The sequence below is a fragment of the Mya arenaria genome, chromosome 13 (assembly GCF_026914265.1).
Source record: "Mya arenaria isolate MELC-2E11 chromosome 13, ASM2691426v1".
Taxonomy (NCBI): Eukaryota; Metazoa; Mollusca; class Bivalvia; order Myida; family Myidae; genus Mya; species Mya arenaria.
In genome coordinates this window covers 37,294,775-37,312,646 of record NC_069134.1, presented here as the reverse complement: position 1 = coordinate 37,312,646, position 17,872 = coordinate 37,294,775, and the positions used below count along the sequence as shown (strand labels likewise).

The following is a 17,872-nucleotide window of genomic DNA, read 5'->3' as shown; positions in this document are numbered from 1 at the left end:
TTCTTCGAGCGAGACAGGCGGTAAATCGGTTTGTAACTTTTCAGCCGATTGCCCCTACTATGAACGCTGCCCTGAGCGGGCACCGTCCAAAAAGGATCTCGGCATCATGCTGGCTAAATGTCGGCTATTACAAATATGCCGACATCGGCCCGATGTCGAGCCGTGTTGCACATCCGACATTGGCCTGATGTAAATGCCGATGTCGGTCCGATGAAGTGTTCCATATCGGCCCGACATCGGGCCGATATAAAATGTTTGCTGGGTATATACCGCTTTTCATTGACTTCAAATAACTTGCCGCATCATGTTCGTTAAAAGTATCTTTAATGCAATGAATATATGTTTATAACTGACAGGGTTCTAATGGAATCCTTTTTTGATAACAATCTTGTAACCGAGAGAATAGAGAGAGAGTCTGTCCTTTTGTAGTCCACTGAAAATCTATGAAAATATGACATATTTGTTTCCTCCTCAAACTGCGGTGAGTCGGCTCAAAGGTCAGACACTGCGCTTTTATATGGCATGTGTATTTTGCGGAGTTGTGAAAAAAGAAAGTAAGTTGTTGTGTTCATAAAATTGGAAATTGATGGAACCTGAGTTCATGATGAGACAACTATTTGATTTAAACAATACTTTCGTAGAAGCATGACATATTTTACATAAAGATAAAGGTCAGTAATCCGAGGAGCCTAAACGCCAATTACTTGGCTACTCACTGTCGATGCACCATCAAAAACGTTTCCTCGAGAATTGTTCGGTCTATTTCCCATTGTTATTGGCTGCAGCGATGTAAAAACTGCGCAATTTGGTTTGGAAAGTTTTTCATCATAAGTGCTTATTCAGTTCATAAAATAGTTATTATTTCCGTTCTCGCGGTTTTGGACTTTTATCCATCTTCCTCGGAGAAGATTCTCCGTGCTGAAAGATGTATAATAACTTTAATTATATCCATGTGGACATGTCTGTGTTTGCTTATTTAAAGGCCTAATTTAATCCTTCAGTAAGTCCCCCCCCCCAAAAAAAAATAAAAAAATCAACAAACAAACAAAACCAACAAACAAACCAAAAAATGTGTATTGTACACAACCTCTGGGTATTGATCTTAATCTAATTGCCTTATTTGTTTTATCAGATCTCTGATCTGAATATCCTGCTGTGCAGTTTTGGAGGTTTTATTATTGAAATGGACCCTAAATGGTCCTGAGCCAATAAACAAATAAAACAGGAAATTGACCCCTACTGTGACATCAGTGCAATAAGCAGGGGATGCACAGCAGGTGATTGTCAAGTCAAACATTCCTTAAACTACACTTAGCAACCGGAGCTTTTCATTCCATTAAATTTTATTAAATGTTTATATATTTGATACATGTAGCCGGAATTTAAGCATGTATAAAATGGAACATGCAATAATCCGTTGATAAAACATGTGTATATTGTCCAGCCTATTATAAATATAAAATATTTGAAATTAATGTGGAATCAGTTGAATAATACGGAGTGCCATTCTATTCATAGAGCGTGCCCTCAATGCGAAAGCAAAAACGCATTGCTGTAGGATTTGATATATTGTACAGAGTCCCGGCAGTGCTAAATGACAGTTAAGAAGGTGCCTCGGTTTGGCTCAGTGTCTGTTGCTACGGCATTTTTAATAATTAAATGTAACATTGTAGTCGTTTCACGAATTCAGAGGTCGATCTTATTAGTTTTCCTTTTATTAGATATTTTTATTTATTTTATTTATTTGCTCTCTAAATTTTAACCGAGGCAGCTGCCTCGGTGTGCCTCAGTGTGGCTACGGCGCTGCTCTTATCTGTATACGAAGATGTGCATTAATTATTTGGATACATGTATTTGAAAAAGGAAGTATGCAGTGTTTTGTAACTTGAAAAGTCCATACATATTTAACTTCCTATAGATTATCAAAATAATATAAAGGCTGCTAAAATACATTAAATTTTACAGGTAACTTGTTTCGCATTATTACAGGATAACATTGAGAATACAATTTAAGACTTATAGTTCATATTCATCAGTTTTATTTTTGAAGACACGGACCTTCAATCCACGGTTTATAGGTCCGTGTTGAAAATACGGTTTACATCCGTTACGACGTTTGCTATTTGATTAAACTATTTAACACTTGAGCAAATTAATAGACGGTGTACTTTGCTTGTCCTTTATCGAATATCTGTTGCTTTTACTTCCTAGATCAAATTTGAGTCTTGCTAAACAATTATACATGTCGCTTTGGTTTAAATGCCTGGGCCATACAATATAAATGAATTAAAAGATACACAGAAGAAGCGTATCTCTTAAATATCTAAAACACTTTTCAACGATAAGATAGATGTGTTTGATGTTGGTTGGTAACTTTGTTCTTTGTTGTTGTTTTTCAAGTGTATTTAGTGTTCGAAATTATATTTCGTCCAATGCGATGGAAGTGCTTCATTGTGGTTAATCATCAGCCAGTTTTTTTTTATTTGAATCAGGTGAATCTGTTAATTTAAACAGTGGCTAGGTCGGTAGACAAAATATAATCTCAAACACTAAACTGGTTTTAGTGTTGTCAGTATACATTTACCTAAAATTATTAGGATATAGTTACCAAATAAATGGGACGAGTCTCTGCCACTAATAACCTTAACCCATTAAGTTCCTCATCCATATATTTCATTTGCTTGTCCTTAATCGGAAACCACCATTATTTTCTCAATTTTAACAGCTCATACAGGACATTATTTGTTCATCTCTTATCAAAATCTCATAAGGTAGTTCTCAAACAAACTATCAACAAAAAACAATTAGTTGAATTGGTGAAATACAATTAACTTAAGTAGAGTAATTATCTCTAAATATTCAATTATGTTATTATGTAGGGCAAAGGGTGCTGCATTTTAAATATTGTGCACTAATGGACAGTACGTATAGTACTAGTAAGATTTATAATTAGTACAACAGCGGGAACAGTCTTTTCTTAAGTGAGGATTGATATCTGGGTCGTTGGCATCGGTCACCGGAACTGTAACAACATCAGTCAGAAGAAGATGTTGCTGAAACTTGTCTTTTGCTGTCAAATTGCAACAATTCTAGGTAAGTGTAAAATTGTTGTTGTTGTTGTTGTTGTTGTTGATGTTGATGTTGTTGTTGTGTGTGTGTTTGTTTTAATTGTTCATAACTATTTTGTATGAAAATAAAAAATAAACGCCTCAAAATAAGTTAAGACCGCGTAAAGAAACTAATGTTCGTTACAATTCTATATATAGGTACGTGTGTAATTGTTGTTGTTTTCGTGTGTATGTGTGTTGTTTTTTTTCATTGGTTCATAAGTATTTTGTGTGTAAATATAAAATATACTCTTCAAAATAAATTACAGAACGCGTAAAGAAACTAATGATTCTGGATTGGTAACGTGTTCGTTACATTGAAATTCATTAATCATATGTGTACAGCTTGTGTTTCTCAAAGCATTTACAAACGATTGAATAAAACGGAAAATAATATTTAAGTTGAACCCATCGACCAGTCATATATTACAGTAGATTTTAATCTAGGAAAAAACACACACCCGAAACCCGATATTTACATGTGAATATGACTCTCCTGAGTAGCAAAACCCCAAGTAATTACCCAAACCGGAAGCTAAATTTGAATGCTTAAATGAAAACTTGGATGGTGTAATTGCACTGCCAGTGCATATAAATAAATGGATGGTTCGTCGCTCAAATGCCTTTTAGCGATTCGTTACACATGACCCAACGTGTTGAATTTTGGATATGTAAGCTACCAATCGTAAAAACTCTGCCATCTCCGGCAAGCTTCGAGTCAATTCTGTTGGATAACGGCCGAGGTGTTCCGAATGTGCAAAGTACCTCACACTCGAATATGGCTTAACTAGTTTTCAGATACCTTAATGGTAAATGTTGATCCCTAATGACCCCTGTAAATGTTGGTATCATTTGAAAGGTATTCGCTTCCTGTATTCGGAACACCTCGGCCATTTTCCATCGAAAACGATCTCGGATGAATGCCGGTACGTCAGAGGAAGTAGTGCGTAAAATTTAAAAATGAATTGTAGTGTTTTAAAGTGTATTTTGTTTTACTAAGATTAAATTTATTGTTAGTGAAGTAAATTATTACAAAATATAATTAAGATTCTCAGATTAAAGTCATTTAGTTTAACTTCTATATTAAAATTACTACACGATCTACTTACAGCATAGTTAAATGTAAAGATTTCTGGCATTGTAAACCTTCCATAATCATCCGAGGTTGATTCCGATGGATAATGGCCGAGGAGTTGCGATTGTGCTTACTGATTGGCGCTCAAAAGAGCGCGCCTATTATGGAATGGGAATTTATTTTAGTTAGGAGTGGTAGGAGCGGTTTTTAAGTTGATTGACAGTTGGGTTTTACTGTTATTTTATTATGATTGAAAAATGCAAATGGATGGCAATTGCATGGGTGTTAAAAATGCTATTTGTGGTTGAATAGATTGTCTTCAATTTATCTTCAAAACATTATATTTGAAGAACGACAAATAAGTTTAATAACTGTTCCCGTTTCGTTTACGTTTTCCGATTGGTTAACTGCAATATCATGTGCCGGAAATGTAAATATTCGGAGGAGTTCCGAATGAAATGTAAAATGTGTGGACCGGTAATTATGTGAATGGGAATAATTATGTTTTATGTTGTTTTGTTATGTTTACTGCATTAATAAACAATGACGTAAGCTGTTTTCTTTAATTTAATCGATATTGGATTAAATGTTCACCTAACTTTATTTTTTAATGTGTTGAAGGTGACTTAGTAAAATTGTATTAAGATTGCCCCCGAGTTGTTTTATTTTTAGAACACTACACATATCCGGATGTTGCTATTTTTAGAACCAGAAGGTATTTCCCCGCTATTCATAGGTCAATAATGGAATTTCTACATCGTCGATTAATAGTTGGTTTTGTCATGAATATACGTTTAAAATAAGTAAACACTAAAAGTGCACACTGACAGTTGATTACGATAATCTAACAATTTGAGTCATTACAGTAAAACATGGATTATAAGTGAATTATACGCGTAAGAGAAGATTTTCTGTCGAAAAAACTTATGTCAACAATCAGCATGGAATTGGGATATTCCTATCAAAGGGCTATTCATGTATGTATCTTTGAGTAGTTGTGTAAGTTTATGTGTTCAAAAATGTTTGTTTTTTAATTTCTTTGGAATTCTTAAATCATTTTTATTTGCTAAACGTTAAGACAGCGTTTTAATATTTCTAGATGTACTATAAATATACATGTTACATACTTTACATCTACTTATAATGCACCAGTCAATTGTAACCAAAGCCCCACCAGGTCCGAGGAATAGCTGGGACTTTGACTTTCTGTCCAGTCAACCCCGGGTAAAATCCTCGTCCTGCGGGGACGAACTGATGGTCAAATCCTCGCCATATGCCCTGTACCCCAGGGAGCCTAGGTAAGTCATATTCCTAGTCATTCTAAAATGCCGTCCAGGCTTTTTTTACTGATGGTTAGTTCCAGGCTAACCATCAGTAAAAAAAAGCCTGGACGGCATTTTAGAATGACTAGTCATATTCCCTGCTATATCTGGCTCAAAGACAAAACCACCGTATTCACCCGGCACTGCGAGGCCACCTGAAAGTTAAAAACACAGCCCATTTCCCCGGCATATCCCCGGCATATCCCCAGACCTGGAGGGCCGTGGTTACAATTGACTGGTACATTATGTACATGTTACATATTTTTAAATGTACTTATGTACATCATTTATGTATATGATATGAGTATGTAATCTTTTATTTGATTGTTTTATCTTAGACTTAAAAATACCCATTATTTGTTTACAAACTGCATATTTTCAAAATAAACCTGTATTAAAAGATGTACATGGTTTCGGGCTGGAAGCCACAACAGCTTGGACACAAGCGACATTCATTTGCTTGGTGTAGGTCTCGTTGAACGCCATACTGTTGTGAATCATTATCAATTATATGCACAACATCTACACATTTGTGCCTACCAACCCTTACTCTTGGCTAAAACGGATATTAGTGCAGAATGTATAATTAATACATGTGCATTTGTATTTTACGGTTGTAGTTTCTGTTGGTTGATAATCAGAAGTCTAATTTCTTTCAGGCAGGAAAAGGACAATAATATTACTATTATATGAAGAATTCCAGCCTGCATTAAATATTTTGTTGGATCATTGAGACAGATTTGACATCCATGTCTATCCACATCTGATAGAGATGATGTGAGTATTTCATATAAAACATATTTGAGTTGGTGTTTGTTGTTTTATAAACTCACTGTTTTCAATAATCCAGTGGTTGTGGTGGTGGTGATGATGAATTGTATTGATAAATTTACTAATTTTCTTTATATTATATACATGTATGTATCAGCTTATTGTTGTTGTTTTTAAATAATGTTGAGAAATATTTAACTGTTTATATTTTATTTTGTATATGTATGGCAGTATTATTATCTATACAAATTAGTTAGAAAGTACTTTTTTTTTTCTTTTACAGCACTAAACATTCTAGATGGGTAAAGACCTGTTAAATCAGCATTGACTCAGCATTGAGTAATTATCATCTGTTTACACACTACAAGTACAAACGCATGGGAACAAACCAAACTTCAAATGTTGAAGAGTGAAGAATTATTGTGAAAAGTTCTAAATGTTAGAATACCATTGACTAAATAAAACAAATAGACATTGATTACCAACAGAGACTGTTTACATGTTATAATATTAAAAAGACATTAGTTGAGAACTTTCACTCTGACATTTTTTGGAGGGGCATTACCGCCTACTTAGTGTTCTTGTTTCTTTACATATTTTAATTTAAAAGTACATTCATTGTTTTTAAATCTGAATTCTGAGTTAGTATCATAAGTAAAATTCATTTATTTGAATGATTACATTTTATGAATAAGTCCAATTGAGCTTTTTACAAGAAAAAGGTTGATTTTTAAGCATTTTATTAGTTATAAAAATGTATAGTTACATGACATTATGTATATTTTCTTCAAAACTGAACGGTAAACTATCATAAATTGTCTTTTGAATTGTTCATTAGACATCATAGAAAATATTTAAATGATTTCAGCAGGTTGTCTTATTATTAACTATTTTTTATGAATTTATAAAACTGCTATATATTTTCAAACATCGAAATACTGCTCTGTTCCGAAGACTCACAAGATCAATCAAAATGATTTTTTTTCCACGTGTATCAATAATATGTTCGGTTGAACGTAATTTTTCTGTTAACTGAAGTTTATTTTACCAGAAACTGTTGTGTTTATTTCATAATCTCTGATATAAATGTGAAAAAAATCAAATAAAGACAAAATATTTTTAATTAACCGTAAAAAATCTTCAAAATTTGGATAAAAGTCCCATAGTGTACCATGATAATAACTATGTTGACCGTAAAAGCTTTATAAAAGTGTGTATTACTTATACCATAATTCAGTTCTAATAATTATGGCCTTTAAGGATTTGTGTTTTCATAATATAGATTTCCTGTTATATTGAGGTTTGTCAATTTGTGTTGATGTTTTGTTTTATGTACAATTACTACTTCTATTTCCTAACTTTTGTCTCATTTGTCAAATTGAATTGTTACATATTTAAGTGAAAAAAACACACACACTATTTTTAAAGATGCACTCTTACTCCCCAATAAGACTTATGATAATTAATATTATTGTTTTCATTTTTCAAAATGGGTTGATAGATGTCAACAACAATGTTTCTAATGAAGGAGTTCAATTTGCTAATAAGAATGAACTTAAAACATGGTATTTCTGCCTTGTGATACTATAGTAGACCACAGTAAATCTTTTAGCAATCAACAATTGATCATTTAATATTTGTCATGCATTCTGCTATTATAAACAGGGTGACAAGCTTGTTATCAGTAAACAATATTTCAGTAAATGCATTATTTAGTAAGTAGTTATTGTTTTTTCACTCAATTTGATGTGTGTTATATATACAATTATATGTATTGATTTCAAATAAGAATTTCACTTTAAAGATGCTCATTTAAAGATAATGAACAGACACACAAAACTAGACACATTTGATACTAATTATACCAATGATTATTGTTTTATATATAGGTGACCTCTGATTTGTTTTGGAGATATTCATAAATGGGTGTTATTCTTTATTGTCTTCAGTTTCTTGTACATTTAAGGATTTTTATAATTGTTTTTCTGGTATATATTACAATGTAATTTAATGCAAAGGAAAACACACTTTAAACTGGACACATTTGATACTAATGATATAAATGATTATTGTTTACATGTACTCTGATTTGTTATGAAGATATTCATAAAGGGTTGGTCTTCATGTTATTATACATTTTGGACTTGATTTAGTATTGCTTTTCAGGTATATATTCATTTAATGCACAAAGACATTATTTTAAGTGTTCAGTATCACTTTCACACATTGTTTACTTTTTTTTTTTGCATATTTGGCCTATTTATGCTTATATGTGCATTGTTGTATTTCAAAACCTTTGTGAAAAATAGAAACAGTATTATTTCCTTCATACATAGTCTGATACATATTCAGTTTGAATGCGTTATTTTTATCATAATTGAAAAAAATGCCATTGTCCAATAAGACACATGCTGTTTTTGTGTTAATATCAACTAAAACATCCATTTTCTACTCTTCTTTACTATGTAAATGAAGAAATTAACATTAGTATTATTAAACAGCTAACAACAAGGCATGTTATGTTATAAATGCATTTCATCTAGTAAACAATGTTCACTTTTTATATAACAGTTCAATAATTATGTTCTATTTATGTTTGCAACTTTACAGTTCAATAATTATGTTCTATTTATGTTTGCAACTTTTGGACGAAATAATAATGTTTATTAAAGTACTACACAAATTGTTGAATTGTTATTTCATATCACTTCTTCATGATGAATGAGGTAACTTATTCTTCCCTACAAGTTGTCATTCCAACATGGTGACGTTGCCCCCTCCCCCTATATGATACTCCCCCTATATGATTAGAACTGCAGTGTACATGAACAATAACTCTATTTCAGCGTATTGCAAGAGTTATTCCCTTTGTATCTTTTTCTGTCCAGAGCATAACTAGAAAACTACTTTTTTTGGAATTTCATTAAACATCATTCAATGGTATTTAGCACAACGAGAGGAAGTGCAGTGCACAATGACTATAGCTGTTTTTAAGCTAATTACATAATTATTGCCCTTTGCCGCTTTTTCTTGACCAGAGCATTACTTTTAAAACTACTTATGGTATTGAAATAAAACTTGGTATATGGGTATGTGGCAATGACAAAAAGTACAGTGCACAAGCACCCTAATTCTGTCGTTTTCATTAATGTACCCCACCCCTAATGAAATGTTAAACTTGAAAATCTTCAATTTCAATGTTTTTGCCTATGTTGTCATGCAGATAACTACAAACATTTTGAGAATTTCATAGATGCGGTTCAATACACCATAATATGCTTGTTGGCCTTGACATTCCTTGTTTTTCAACATATAACAAGTGCATAAACTATTAAACGGCGCCCTTTGATGCTTTGCATCAATGGTCTTTCTTGTTTCTAATATATAAGATAAATTACCGAAAGTGTATAATACATAAAGGTACTACAGTTTGTATACACGCTCTTTAGTTCAACTGCAATCGGGCGTAAAATCAGGCCACATAAAAAACAAGTTGGTTATGGTATTCGGTAATACGTTAAAGTTGTCTTTCTAGTCCCCCTCCAACAACCAAAAAAACACAACAACATTAAGGTTTACTTTTTATGTCAATATCGCAGTCAAATTAATACAATACACTCAAATTGCACCAATTTGGACTAGAAATTGTAAAAACTTCCGTGGGAGAGTATCCCCAAACCCACAACCCCCTGCCAAAATGTTAAACCGAATATCTTCTGGTTCTGAGGGAGAGGCGAAAGTCAAAAGGTTACGCCCCTAGGTTACGCCCCTCTTACGCCATTCCTGGTCCCCGGGCATCCAAAATGCACATATTTGTGGGTCGGATATCTGAAGCTAGATTTGCTCTATTTGGCAGAGCTTTACAAGGCAACAAAACAAAAGTAACGCCAGTGCAACTTGTGTAAGGACGTAAAAGGCGTTCCCGGACTTCCCGTCGATTACTCAGCCAAGTCATATCTCGTTCATTACCTGATAAAGTTCGATAAAACAAGAACTGTTCAAGTCATCCCGATACATATATAGCTAACAAAGAGGTACCATCAATCAGGCCGTTTGCAAAAATACGCAAATCGTACTCCTGTACTCTTTTTTAAATTTAAATGTAAACACAATGCACTAGTCAATTGTAACCACGGCCTCCAGGTCCGGGGAATAGCTGGGACTTTGACTTCCGGTCCAACCAAGCCCGAACTGCTAGTAAAATCCCCGCCAAATGCACCCGAACCAAAGGGACCCTACATAAGGCCCATTCCCCGCTGTTTGGCGCGCAGACAAAACCACCACATTCACCCGGCAGTGCGGGGCCAACGGGAAGATAAAAACACGGCCCATTTCCCCGGCTATCCCCGGTGTATCCCCGGACCTTTGCGGGCCCTGGTTACAATTGACTGGTGCATCTGTACCAATGTTATTCGAAAGTACTTTATTACATAACACTGTATCAGATATACCCATAAAAAAATGTAGTCGTTCAAATATTTTAGGAGTATACATATGTTGTTTACACTTGATGAAAAAAGTTCCTTGTAATTACCTGTAAAACATAAACATAATCATTTTAATTTTGAAAATGATTTGCTGCAACGTTGGGAAATTACAAAACGCCGTGATCAGTGTTCCGATGGTTAATATATTACCTGCTGTCGATTTAAACTTTTTTCTGGTTTTTCTATTTGTATTTGGTGTTTTAAAGCTGCGCTCTAACAGATTAACCGTTTTGACAACTTCTGTTTTGCCTTAGAATGAGCATTTTTTTTGCGTAAATAAACTAAATATCTAACAGACTGCTTACAAAAGATCAGATCGAAGAATTTTAATTTTCCGTTCTAAAATTTATGTTTTATGGCTAAAAGTGTTACAAACGCTTTAAGGAAAAAGCATAAATAATCATTTTTTGAACATAAATATATAAAAGCTGCGATCTGAGTTTTTGCCAGCAGAATTATATCAATGGTTTCCATGCATATTCGCAAAAATTGTCTCGAAAATACTAGTTAAGAATTTAGTTTATTTATAACAATCATGATTAATAATTTGTCTTTTTTAAGAAAATCGAAATAATTTATTACTTCGATATCACAGCTTACATGAGCATCACACTTGTTTGATTTGGGTTTTTTTTATTAGAAATGACACAGTCACTAATTTAAGATGCACTCTTACTCCAAAATAAGATTTACCACAATTAATACATCTGTTTTAATATACCATAAAGGATGAATACATGTCGAAAACAATGGTTTTGATGAAGGATATCGCGTTTAATTTCAAGGAAAGGTGCAAAAAATACGATACATCTTACCTAATGAGACCGCAGTTAATCTGTTAGCATTCACAAATCATTTAATAGTTTTGCGTTTTCAGCTATTAAATACACGGTTACAATCTTGTTCTCAGTAATTAATATTTTCAATAAATGCATTATTTAAAATGAAGTTAAGGATTAATCATTCAAAATTTATGTTTGTTATACATGTGTATGTATTGCTTTTGAATAAGAGTGCCACTTTTGAGTTCATTAAACATGAACCACCTCTCTATAGTTATTTTAACATTTGGATAATCTCTATTAGACTCTTACCAAAAAGAAGTACTGGGGTGGTATTCAATATTTAACTTACGTTAATCTTACGGTCTCGTACATTAATGACTACATTCACTCTATTCGTCAGTTTTTTATAAAAGTAATCCGATTAGCTACATCGTTCTTAAATCCAATTAAGACCAATATTGAATACCAGTCCAGGTGATCCTTAGCATTTTTGTGTATATATGTATTATTGCAACTTTTTCTGACTTTCATACTGACAACCAATTGTATTCTGCTTACGTTTGAGATAAACACACGCACACACACACACACTATTTTACACAAATCTCCACCCCGACAGGTCTGTTTTGGAACCACGAGATATGCTACAATGATATAGGATGCTTCAAGAACAATAACCCTTTCGACAACAGTTATGGAGAGTTACCGGACGCCCCGGAGAGCATAAAGGTAAAACTCGTTACAACAAATAGTTCACTCGTAACAACTCGCTCATCTCCGGCTAGCTTCGATTCTGTTTGATAATGGCCGAGGTGTTCCGATTGCAAATAGTCTCGCAATCGTAACAACTCGGCCACCTCCGGCAAGCTCCGATTCTGTTGGCAAATAGCTCAGGTGTTTCGATTTATAGTCTCGGTTTCAATACGAAAAACGTATGTACATATATTTGTATAACAACTTTAAACATCAACCACAAATTATTTTACCTATAACATCTTGACAATGGATATAACGACCGTCAAGTGACGCATGAGTATGCATTTTCGTGCATGGTTTGCATTGCGTGTGTGTTAATCTACGTTTTTGTTTAACTTTTGAGAGAATACAAACTTCCTAAGCAGGGGCGGGTTCCAGGTATTCGCTTTAGAGGGGGCGTAACTTAGGGGCACAACTATTTGACATTCGCACCATCCTCAGAACCGAATTTTAAACAGCTTAAAATGTTGGCAGGGGGTTAAGGGTACTCCTCCAAGTATTTTTTCAACATTTTCTGGTCCGAAAAGGTGCATTCTGAGCGTATTGTTTTAATTTTTATCCGACATTGACATAAAAAGTACTCTTATAATATTAAGTGAGCGGGGGGGGGGGGGGGGGGGGGGTAGGCATATATAGGATGTATTTCCCTCATACGAACATAACCTAGCTGGTTTAAAAACGGTAATGTTCCTCTTCTTGTCCCGTTCATATTTTCGATCACTGTAGTATGACCTCACTAACGTTTTTGCAGGTGCGTGCGTTCCTGTGGACTCAGAGGAACCCTGAATTTCCGGCAGAACTTTTCTACAAAGAGCCCCAGAGCATCGCCGACTCGAACTTTGATGCGAGGCGGCCCACCAAGATGCTTATACATGGGTTTGAGAGTAGCAAAGATGCATCGCCTGTCGTCGCTAATTTGTTTAGGGCATTTATTAAAACGGTGATTTTTTTATTCACAACTATTATTTGTTGTTGTTGCTGTTGTTGTTGTTATTGTTGTTGTTGATGTTGTTGTTGTGATGATGATGATGATGATGATGATGATGATGATGATGATGATGATGATGATGATGATGATGATGATGATGATGTTGTCGTTGTATGTGCTGCATAATTATGTTGTTGTTATTCTGTTGTTGATGAATGATGATGATGATGATGATGATGATGATGATGATGATGATGATGATGATGATTATGATGATGATGATGATGATGATGATTATGATGAGTATGATGTTATTGTCGTTGAAGATTTTGTTGTTGTTGTTGTTGTTGTTATGCTGTTGATGATGAATGATGATGATGATGATGATGATGATGATGATGATGATGATGATGATGATGATGATGATGATGATGATATGATGATGATGATGATGATGATGATGATGATGATGATGATGATGATGATGATGATGACGACGACGACGATGATGATGATGATGATGATGATGATGAGTTTTGATATGTTTAACAGGGTGACTACAACGTCATAGGCATAGACTGGTCAGCGGGCGCTAAGAAGTTCTACCCGAAGGCTGTGGCAAACACGCGTGTTGTGGGAGCCATATTACAGAGTCTGATCTCGGTCCTCCAGGCGCAGTTCAGCCTAAAGCTTGCAGATCTGCACGTGATCGGCCACAGTCTGGGTGCTCACATCGCGGGATATGTGGGGCATCGCGTTCCAGGCATTGCAAGGATAACGGGTGATGACTCTTTCTTTGAGAATATTAGTGCTTGAAACTTGTAAACATTGGTGATATGGGTGTCATTGGGGAATTGAATGATGATTTAAACAAAATGCATGCACTTTCCATCGAAAACAACCTCGGATGTATAGGGACGGTTGACAGTGTCTTAACATTTAACTTTGCTGCCAGTAGATCGCGTAGTAATTTCAATTCAGTAGTTAAACGTAATGACTTTCCTCTTTTGAATCCTAATTATTTATGCAATACAACACTTTACTGACAATCAGTTTAAACTTAGTTATACAGAGTGCACGTTAAAACACTACCACTAATTAATACTAAAAAAATACGAACTACTTCTCCTGATGTACCGGCATACATTCGAGGTTGTTTTCGATGGAAAATGGCAGAGTTGTTTCGAATGATGCTAGGGACATCGACAGCGATAGCAGTGAAAGTCTTCAGTGAAATCCAGACCATCGTTAACTTACTGTACATGTACTTTGTCCTGACGAAGAATTACCGTATATAAATGCTATATTGAATAACCAAAAAAGAGCAAAATGTCTAAAGAGTCCATGCATATAAATAGTATCATGTGCCAAACCTGTATATGCCGACAACAACATTCTTGAATACAGAAATGTAAACGTGAATATCGTACATTCTTTTACGTGTTATTTTATTTTTCTGAACGAAATATGTGCTATTATTCCACAGGACTCGATCCGGCGGGTCCGGCGTTTACCAAGTCCGACGCCATTGTCCGCCTTGACCCCACAGACGCGGTGTATGTTGACGCCATTCATTCTGATGGAGCGCCGCTCCAGGACGCCGGTATGTCATTTTCATGACTGTGGAAAATACTATCAGCTCATTAGCTGAAGAAAAATCATCATAAGTCTTACTATCGAAACGGTTTCAAACGTAATTTTAAAACTACATTATGACATGTTGTTAAACATGGATGTTTGTCTTCTCGAATGGCGGACTGGTGCAGCGAGGGTTCCCAACTCGTTCAGGACAATTATACCTTACTAATAAAATCGTATGTTTTACTTTTCTTCTGGGTATAAGCATTACCCAATACAGGTTTCGAGACGCTTTAGCCCATGTGACAAAAGGTGGTCAGGTGCAGCCCGGATGCCCCGCCCCAAGATTATACCATATTATATATACAACAATATACTTGTTGCTTGTGTCCAGGTTTCGGGACGATTTTATCTATGGGCCACAAGGACTTCTACCCAAATGGAGGGCAGGTGCAGCCCGGATGCCCCGCCCCCATCAGCACAACCGTCGAACAGCTTCTTACTGGACAGTTAAGCTGTAAGCAAACGTAAATCTTTTGAGTCACGTTGGCATGCCAAGCATGGTGTAGTTAGTTTAGTTTAAACTTATTTATATTACAGTTATGAAACCAGTTAAGATTACAAAATTATATTAATCACTGTCGTTGGCACGTAGAATTCGGTCGTGTGTTGTCTGGGAAACCGGAGTACCTGGAGGAAACCAACTTGTCCGGTTTGGTGTCCACAATCAAAACACACATGCGCCACGGTCGTGAATCGAACCCGGGTCGCCTAGATGAGAAGCGAGTGCGCTAACCACTGCGCCAGCCAGATAACCAACTGGTGTCTTCTATGTAAGATAAACTAACAGTGTAATTGCACGGAACAAACGTGTATTGTCAGTACATCGTTCGTACAGCAATACACATATCATATGTGTATGAACATGCTCTAACGTCGGATTTAAGTCATAGTTTCCTTGACTCCGTTGTTTAGCCTTTGTGATGCTGAATTTGGCCATTCCCGGGAGCCGTTTAGTCGACAATTCGCTGATCATGTTCAAGTGGTATAACCCTCTCTTTCAAGGAGGGATACTTCGTTTTTTTTTATTAAAGGGGCTGTCTCACGTATGATAAAATAGCGAAAAAAAGAAAATTGTCGAAAACTGACATAAACTTGGCATCGATGTTTACAATGCATTGAAACTTACTAACTGAAGAACCACATAGTTTACAATTTATTTAAGTTTAGCAGTTATTTCGTATTTTTCCATTATAAAAGATTACTGGGTATGTCTACCAGGTAGAATTCATTCCTTATGCGTGATTGGCTAGTCGTTGTTATCACGTGATATTACCGAGGTAGGTGTATAGCTTAATTATGTCACCCGATTAGTATTAGCCATTGTAGCTCAGTGAGTAAGACGCTGACACATTTTTTTTACATTTTGGTACTTTTTTTACAATTATGATATCAAAGCGTAACACATTCTATTAGATAATTGTCCTGAGACTCGTTACAGAAAAAAAACTTTTTGCTGCCAATCTGTGACACAGTCCCTTTAAATAAAGTCTAATACATTCATGATTGTTTCCAGCGGCATTTACCACCGTGTCCTGCGCCCATGACCGGGCAATCTGGTACTTTATAGAATCTGTCCTGAACGCCAACTGCCAGTTTACTGCACACCCATGCGACTCCTGGGCGACATTCAAGGCAGGAAACTGCGCGTCATGCGGTGGTCTCCCTTGCCCAGTCATGGGAATTAACTCTTCAAATACGAATGTGACTGGAAAGTTTTACCTGAACACCAACAAACAAAGTCCGTTTTGTGTAGGAAGTAAGTAAAATGATACACAATTTAATAATGTTTTTTTTTCAGTTGTGGATTGTGAATAATAATAATAAGAAGAAGAAGAAAAGAAGAAGAAGAAGAAAAGAAGAAGAAGAAGAAGAAGAAGAAGAAGAAGAAGAAGAAGAAGAAGAAGAAGAAGAAGAAGAAGAAGGAGGAGGAGGAGGAGGAGAAGGATTGGTGTTGATGATGATGATGATGATAATGATGATGATGTTGATGATAATAATAATAATAATAATAATAATAATAATAATAATAATAATATTATTAATAATAATAATAATAATAATAATAACAATAATAATAATAATGACGATGATAATAATAATAGTCATAATAATTATAGCATTAATAATAATATAATAGCATTAATAGCAATCATAATATGATACGTGTTTGCTTATTTTCAGATGTGTCCGACTAATTGGTGTCACAGATCTTTGACAGTTACTGTGCGTATTTAAAGGATATATTTTATACATTTATTTATACCTGTTAATGTCAATAAAACTGATACCTATTAATGGCAATTAAGCTGATACCTGTTAATGGCAATAAAACTGATACCTGTTAATGTCAAATTTTTTTCTACAGTTGCAAATAAACTTGGAATTTTATGGTTTTTATGGTTTTGAAACATTGGATGATCTTGGCCTTTGCTTCGCCCAAAACCACCAAGTTAATTTCGGATCCAATGCAACATCTCCGGCATGTCAATCAACTTCATACCTCAATAACGCCTTTACAGATTTGACGTATTTACGTTTTCACGTGGTACTACTGAAGAGCCGCGCTCATTACCCGGCAAAGAATCGGTACATGTACACAATGCATTGATTTTAGTTCAACTGCTAAATTAAATCGTAGTTTTAAATAACGTTCGCACGAAAGAAGATATGACAAACGATACTTTTTGAAGAATTGAAACTGACGTCCCCAGGCGCCGTTGATGCGGTACAAATTCGTTCTTCATAAAAAACCACGGAAGAGACGAAGGGTAGAGAAACATGGAGAAAGATAGGTATATGAGAGAATGAGCGAAGGAAGGGGAGAAAGAGACGAAGGGTAGAGCAAGTTGGAAAAAGAGAGGTACATGAGAGAATGAGCGGAGAAAGGGGAGATAAATAAAAAGGAAAATGATTGTGGTAAAGAGAGGGGGGAGTGGATGAAAAGGAAGAAGAGAGAGAAGAGAGAAAGGGAGAGGTGGAAGAAGAGAGATATATTGAGAG

At 35.1% G+C, this 17,872-nt stretch overlaps 1 protein-coding gene across 1 annotated transcript; it reads left to right on the top strand.

The window, feature by feature from the left end:
* Nucleotides 1–2,715: 2,715 nt before the first annotated feature.
* On the top strand, nucleotides 2,716–17,260 carry LOC128212980 (inactive pancreatic lipase-related protein 1-like). The gene is made up of 8 exons (XM_052918425.1): nucleotides 2,716–3,093; nucleotides 12,167–12,276; nucleotides 13,055–13,243; nucleotides 13,784–14,012; nucleotides 14,718–14,834; nucleotides 15,204–15,326; nucleotides 16,386–16,628; nucleotides 17,054–17,260. The coding sequence occupies exons 1-8, from the start codon at nucleotides 3,048–3,050 to the stop codon at nucleotides 17,065–17,067; spliced, it is 1,071 nt and encodes a 356-aa protein (XP_052774385.1). The 5' UTR covers nucleotides 2,716–3,047; the 3' UTR covers nucleotides 17,068–17,260.
* Nucleotides 17,261–17,872: the final 612 nt, after the last annotated feature.

Bases quoted from the DNA above. Each gene is read 5' to 3' on its own strand.
- LOC128212980 (XM_052918425.1), top strand. From the start codon at position 3,048: ATGTTGCTGAAACTTGTCTTTTGCTGTCAAATTGCAACAATTCTAG. The intron at 3,094-12,166 runs GTAAGTGTAAAA...CCACCCCGACAG, and splicing joins TCAAATTGCAACAATTCTAG to GTCTGTTTTGGAACCACGAG. The intron at 13,244-13,783 runs GTGATTTTTTTA...TATGTTTAACAG, and splicing joins TTAGGGCATTTATTAAAACG to GGTGACTACAACGTCATAGG.